This window comes from Scylla paramamosain, chromosome 32 (genome assembly GCF_035594125.1).
Source record: "Scylla paramamosain isolate STU-SP2022 chromosome 32, ASM3559412v1, whole genome shotgun sequence".
Classification (NCBI taxonomy): Eukaryota; Metazoa; Arthropoda; class Malacostraca; order Decapoda; family Portunidae; genus Scylla; species Scylla paramamosain.
The window spans coordinates 14329881-14337380 of NC_087182.1; the positions used below are offsets into that span (position 1 = coordinate 14329881).

A 7500-nucleotide genomic window follows, 5' to 3' on the forward strand; every position below is an offset into this window, starting at 1 on the left:
ACACAAAAAAAAAAAAAAAGTACAAAAATGTAAATAAATACAAAGAAAAGAAAAATTTTCAAGCTCACAAGACTTTCTATGTAAATACGGTTGAGAATCCCACTCTATCTTGTATTCCTTACAGTACTATATATATATATATATATATATATATATATATATATATATATATATATATTATATATATATATGTGTGTGCGCAAGTGTCTCTCCATGTCCAGCTTGCTTCTGAACAGTGTGTAGTACTTAGGCGTAGAAGAGTGCTATGAACTGTGCACCTTGTAGCCTTTACTTGCTCATCCTGGGAAATCTGTAGTGGGCCTTGGCAGCAGAGTTAGTGCCACGTTTTAATAAAAAAAAAAAAAAAAAAAAAAAACTTGGGTCGTGATATTTCATGGGCATTATTTATTAGAGTAACTTAAAGTACTTTATATGAAATATGCTATGATGCTGTGATGCTAATGAGAAATATCTGGACATTTGGCAGCACATTAAGGAAAAGGTTATTCAGATGCTCTAGACTTACATGAACTATGGAAAGGACGAGTCTATAGGAAGTAGTGGAAGGAAACTATATATATATATATATATAAAATCATAGTTTCCTTCCACTACTTCCTATAGACTCGTCCTTTCCATAGTTCATGTAAGTCTAGAGCATCTGAATAACCTTTTCCTTAATGTGCTGCCAAATGTCCAGATATTTCTCATTAGCATCACAGCATCATAGCATATTTCATATAAAGTACTTTAAGTTACTCTAATAAATAATGCCCATGAAATATCACGACCCAAGTTGTTTTTTTTTTTTTTTTTTTGTTTTTTTTTTATTAAAACGTGGCACTAACTCTGCTGCCAAGGCCCACTACAGATTTCCCAGGATGAGCAAGTAAAGGCTACAAGGTGCACAGTTCATAGCACTCTTCTACGCCTAAGTACTACACACTGTTCGCCTCCAGATGTCATCAAAACTACAGTGTCCTATGTAAGGTCCAGCCCTGCTTTGGGAATTGTCTGTGGTGATTCCTTGCTTAAAACAAAATCTGTGTTGTTTTTGGCACATGTCAAGTGGTTGGTCAACTTAGCTCTACTGAATGAAGAATGTTTGTAACATGAGGTGAATCCCTCTTAATCTTAGCACACATCATTTGTTCTCATGCTGACAGTAAATGAAACATAAAATGTTTCCTATTTTGGACAACTCTGAGTTTCCCTTGTCAATACTCATGAAACATAAATACTATCCATATCTGACCACTACAAGTCTTCAAGATAAAGAAGCATCATCTTACAATCAAAAGCCTTAATCAGAATCACAGTAAGGAATACATGTAATGCCCTTCATTAGTCAGGCTCGTCTTATCCTTAAATCCACCTTCTTATACTCTCCTACTACTTATGGCACTCCTCTTTGTGCTAAGTAAACACACACACACACACACACACACACACACACACACACACACACACACACACACACACACACACACACACACACACACAAAGCATCTCAGTTTCCATTGTTTCTTTGCTACAATTAATTCTGTTGAGACTTCATATCATGTCACAAGACTGAACACTTGACAGAACAAGTTGAATACATCCCAACAAACAGCCCCTAGTTTCCTTCCCATTCCCTCCCTCCCTCTCCCAAAAGATCTAAGGTTTCATCCCTGTAGTTATCATTATAATATGGCACCTCAGTCTTTCTTCATACAAATAATAGATAGGAAGACCTCCACTTCCAGAACAATTTTCTTAGGAATCATGTCAAGCCATTGCCTGAACCTTGCAACAGAAATTAAGTTCTAGGTGGCAGTACATGGGCAGTGCCAGCCACTCTTCATTAAAAAGGCAGGATGACGTCCATATGAATATGCCTCATGTGAGCTTTCAGGTTTCCCTTGGTAGCTGATCGGTGTGGACAGTATGGACATTTGAAAGGTTTCTCTCCTGTGTGTGTGCGCAAGTGTCTCTCCATGTCCAGCTTGCTTCTGAAGCCTTTGGGACACACTGGGCAGAAGAAGCGAATTGGGGGGACGACTGCCCTGACTGCCCTGCTGTACTGCAGGGGGTGCCAGCATGGAGCAGTCCAGCTCCAGAGGTAATGATGACGGCTGCATCAGGCCACCCATCCCTGAGCTGTTTATTGGGAGGACCTGAGACATGGTGTTTGCGGATGACTGCTTGAGAATATCCTCTGAGCATCCGTCGGTGCCCTCCAGAAACTCCAGCAGCTGTCCACACACCATGCCTGGTGGTCCCTACAGGAGAGAACAAAGCTAGTCACTCTCTTGTCTCTAGCTGTTGGTGGCAACAATGGGTCTCTTAAATCTTGTAAGTATACAAGACATGTAGTCTTTACCATGGTGGCACTGATCATGCTTTCTTTGGTTATATTGGATAGTCGTCCTCATTGTGGACATTCTTGATATGAGCCTTCATGTTTCCTTTCTGGGCCATGGCACGGTCACAAAAAGGACAACGAAAGGGCTTCTCGCCTGTGTGAGTCCGCATGTGCCGACTCAAGTCTGCTTGGCTGCGGAAATTCTTGAGGCACATGATGCACCGCTTCCTCAAAAAGACAAGCTTCAGGTCTCTCCCATTGTTCTTCCACATACAACTTGGGCCAATCGTCCTGCAGAGAAAACCGCAGTCTCAGCACCACTCATCATCGAAGGCTTAGCGTCATGTCTTCACAATAGTTACCAGTCTACAGTGTACATTCATGGCCACATGCAGTTTCCTTAAGCACGTGCTGATTTAGAAGGGTTATTACAGGCATGGATGTATGAGATAATTTTTCATAACTGACCCAATAAAATCCCCCACTCTTCTGCCAACAGGTTCAAATGCTGCAGAACCAACGTCCAAGCAGCAACAGGTAGCCCTTGCTACCAAAGCTATGCTAAAAACATCAGCCTTGCACTACCTTCCCTTCAATTGTAACATGTGCTACAACTCCCTCCAAACAACTCTGTCAGCATTTGCTTTGTTACCCGAGTCCTCAACAATAAAATGAAAATAAATAAAAAGAGCAACACAACCAGATCACTCAATACCATTTCATACTCAGGGGCTCATAACAACCACCAATATGTATCACAGTTTTTGGGGGGACTGGTTTCCACAACTTGAGGTGGAGCAATTTTGTAGAGCTGGTTGACAAAAAATATATAACGGTAGGGAGAAACTACAGTGGTAAACAAACAGAGAGCCGCCACCCATAGGGGTCCGCAGAGGGACCACAGGACAGAACAGACGGGAAGCACCCCACACCACACTTGCACTGCACCTGACAGTCTGTTGCGTCACCCACCGCTGCTCGTGTCGAGTCTATTCAGTCCTTTAATAACATTCCTTTAGGCTAATGTAAGTCCTCATTTACAATCAAAGTCTGTTTGGTCACTGCCTTGAGAGACGACAGTTCAATCCTGCATCCCAGTAATGCATCCTAAAGTTACAAGATTCCTGAAGAAAGAATCACTGCCACCATTTAAATACAAAGCTTAATCTAATAAAGACACCAGCAAAGGCTTTTTCACTGATAGCCATTATTTCTCTACTTGAAAACTTCATTTGGGTCCATGTTGAATTTTAAACAATATAGCAACAGTATTCTACTTGAACTGATGAAAAATTAAATAGAATGAAACAAAGCATACTAGATGAAACTCTCCCTTATTATATAATTTCTTGTGAAGGCCATACTAATATTCTTTTCTAAGACTCTGATGACACAACAAACTGTCAAGTCCAGTACAAATAGCACCAAAGAAGATACTAGATTAATGAGAAGTCCACCACAAGTGTCACTCACTCACTTGCTACAATTTACAGCTGCCCTCGGGCTTTCAAGTGCTGAGAGGAGTGGCACTCATGGTTACCCTCCACCAAGTATATGAATGAAATAAGAAAACTAGCAAGACTCCTTATAACACATTTAAACAGATATTCTCCATAATATGCATTTATCTGAATTATTATTTGGAAACACTCTGAACTCACAAGTTATAAGGAGACATTACTTGAGAACAGAAATGCAACCCAAAGGAGGAAGCAAGGACTGTTGCTCAGAGTTGAAAAAACAAAGTGCATGGCAAAAATTCTTGCTACAACACTGAGATTGATTTGAAATATGAAATCATCAGCCTTGCTTCCACCACCAGAGTAAACAACACACTGAGAAAGCACCTCTTAAGTCACTTCCAAGGTCACAACATACCCCATTACTAATTTCAGAAAAATATACTTGATATACATAGAACAGCTCCCATTATGGCACGAGCTAAAACCCTTATTTTCTACAGCCCCTAAACAAAAAGGACATTTAATTAATTTATAATACCAAAAAACAATTTCCAAAGTAATCCATCACAAAAGGATAAAAAGCACTTATAACTTTACTCAGGTGCCAGTGAAAAAACTTACTAATGCTGCCAATTAAACATGAACAATGCAAGATCCCCCTCCCTCTGAGCAGCTCAGGCAATGATGATTCCTGGTACAAGTGTTGTGAGCCTGGAGTCTGACCCTGAAGTGCTCTCTTAGCAACACACAGTCCACACTCACCCCTTGAGGTTGCTGGCCGCCTGGATGGTCTCCTGAGAAGCCTTCAGGAGGGAAGCTGCTGGAGTCTCCCTCTTCCCATGGGAGATCCCCCTGTCACAAGGAAACACAGGGTCATTTCATGGGACTGGCAGGGCAGATATGCAAGATGAGCACTACTTTCAGCATAATAATGATCTTAAGTTATTAATGATTCTCTCCTTCAATCAGATACTGCATAAAATGAGATTGACAACACCCTAAACATTAACTGCAACATTTCTTCACCATGTTTTTTTTACTCCAAATTCTTTCCTATCAAATTAAGCATTTTAATTGCTGCACCATACACTCATAACAACTATTCAACATGTTTTTTAAACTGCTAGAACAATAGATAAAAAAAATCACAAGATTCTTTGCACCATCACCATAAAACAGTATCAGGACATGCTTAATCCCCCTACTTCCTTGGAAAAAACATACTTAAGAGAAATAAAAAGAGAAACAATGTTGGCTACTCTACACCCCAAACACACCAGTGCAGCAACTCACCCCCTTGTTGTAAGGAGGGACCCGCGTACGACCCGCCACCATAGTTCTCTGGGTCAATGCTCGGATTTGGAGACCTCCGAGCCGTAGTCCCCTCCGTCCCCCTCGTTGATGGACCCACCCTCATAGCTGTTGTCCCGCCTGTAGCCGTCCTCCAGGTCCTCCGCCTCCTCCATCTCCACCTTAACCATGGGCGGAGGGTCAATGGATGAGTCATGGGAGGAGTCTTGGCTCTGTGTGCCCGGTAAGGAGGACGTGCGTTGCGCCCCCGCCCGGTCTCCAGCCGTTCCCGACGTGGACGAGTTTTTGGAGGGGCTGGAGGCCGGGGGGGGGACGTCGGCCTGAGGGTCTGGGAGGTGGACGAGGGGTCTTCGTGGCGTCTTCTCTTTGGAGGCGGACTTTCTCTCCTGTCGTCTGGGAGGAGCTGTTTCTTGGTTTTGGTGGGGGTCCTCGTCCGGCACAGCCAGCCCCTTGATCCTGAGGCACTCGGCGGTCTTGAGTAGTGATGCTAAGTCGTTTCTGGTTCACATTCACCTCCCCCAAGTACATGTAGTCCAAGAGTGCGTCCATGTCCTGACTGCGCACATCTTTGAGCACTATCACTGGTGATTTGCATGGTGTCCGTTCAAATATTTCACTAAAGTATTCACTGCATGTGCTCATAACAAGTTTGTGCACAGGGTAAAACTTCCCCTCCACCGCGATGGTGGCATCTGTGTAGTTGGCCTGAGAAAGGAAACAATGGTATGCCTTAATAACCTAAAATAATTGAAAACCTGAGATTCCTAGTGCCACTATCACTCCTAAACCAAAACATAACTTACTTATCAATGACAATGAAAGTCAGCACACAAGTAAACCTTCTCAACATATAAAATGGGGCTTAATAAAGAGCTTTTTGATAAAACTAATACACACACATAAGATTATAACAAGTGATGGTCAAAGTAACATAGCATCGATAACTACAAAAAAAATTGTAAGGCCTTAATAACCTAAGAATAATTAGGAATACAATTCATTATACAGTTCCAATAGAATTGAAACAAGAGGAATGACCAACTAGTTCAAATATTTTCAACTATAGTTCTATCTGGGTTCACTGAAAACATATAATCTTACTCAAGTAAATGAAGTGAATGTTAGTGACCTCATATAAAAAAGGAAGTTAACTGATCCTCAATTAAAAATATAAAGTGAAGAAATTACTTCCACTGATGATAATACACATTATGAAAAATTATAAGATGGCAGAATGATTCCACATTTTAAGAAAGCTCCATCTGAAACCTGTTGAACTTTCAAATTATTTAACTAATTATGTATACAAAGAATGAAATGTACAAGTATACAAACTTCTAAAATTAAGAAAATTCCATTTTTTAAAGGCAATTAACCCTTGAGATGAGAGAGAGAGAGAGAGAGAGAGAGAGAGAGAGAGAGAGAGATGAGAGAGAGAGAGAGAGAGAGGAGAGAAGAGAAGAGGAGGAGAGAGAGAGAGAGAGAGAGAGCAAATACAAGTTTTGACCACACTGTTAACAGGTATATATATATATTAAATTCAGTTATTTACCCTTCTTACCCTTCCAGAAGTTAATCACAGAAGCTATATTAGTAGAGAAATCTTCAGCTGAGTAATTAGCACAAATATAAAACTGAAGAATATAAAAGGAAAATTATAGATATGAAAGTTCTTATTAGGGATAGAAATGCAGAGAGAGAGAGAGAGAGAGAGAGAGAGAGAGAGAGAGAGAGAGAGAGAGAGAGAGAGAGAGAGAGAGAGAGAGAGAGAGAGAGAGAGAGAGCGAGAGAGAGAGAGAGAGAGAGAGGAGAGAGAGAGAGAGAGAGAGAGAGAGAGAGGAGGGAAAGAAGAAGAAGAAGAAGAAGAAGAAGAAGAAGAAGAAGAAGAAGAAGAAGAAGAAGAAGAAGAAGAAGAAGAAGAAGAAGAAGAAGGAGAGAGAGAGAGAGAGAGAGAGAGAGAGGAGAGAGAGAGAGAGAGAGAGAGAGAGAGGAGAGAGAGAGAGAGAGAGAGAGAGAGAGAGAGAGAGAGAGAGAGAAAATGGAGGAAGACAATGGAGGGAGGGGCCAAGGAGTGGGGAGAGAGAGGAGGAGAGAATCTGGGGGGGAGGGGCGGTTGGGAGGAAATGGGTGGTAGGGAAGGAGAGAGTTGAGAGGCTAAGAGAGAGTTTGGGAGGGAGGAAGGAGGAAGGGAGGGGAGGGAGGGTAGACGTCGGATCGAGGGAGAGCGGGAGAGAGTTGGAAGAGGAAGGAGAGAGCTGGAAACCTAATTATCTTGCCATCCAAAGTATATGTAATGAATTCCTGTTCTGTATTTCATTCCTATAGATTAGCAGAGTTCCTATTTAACATTATTAAGTAGTTTCAGATACACAATAAAGA

At 41.5% G+C, this 7500-nt stretch overlaps 1 protein-coding gene across 1 annotated transcript in view; it reads right to left on the reverse strand.

The window, feature by feature from the left end:
• The window catches only part of LOC135089228 (longitudinals lacking protein, isoforms J/P/Q/S/Z-like), a 63072-nt gene that overhangs the window by 53642 nt on the left and 1930 nt on the right, over window positions 1-7500 (reverse strand). Inside the window, 4 exon segments of the mRNA XM_063984620.1 lie at window positions 4573-4660; window positions 5103-5539; window positions 5541-5618; window positions 5620-5826. Coding sequence (XP_063840690.1) covers window positions 4573-4660; window positions 5103-5539; window positions 5541-5618; window positions 5620-5826 — 810 coding nt within the window.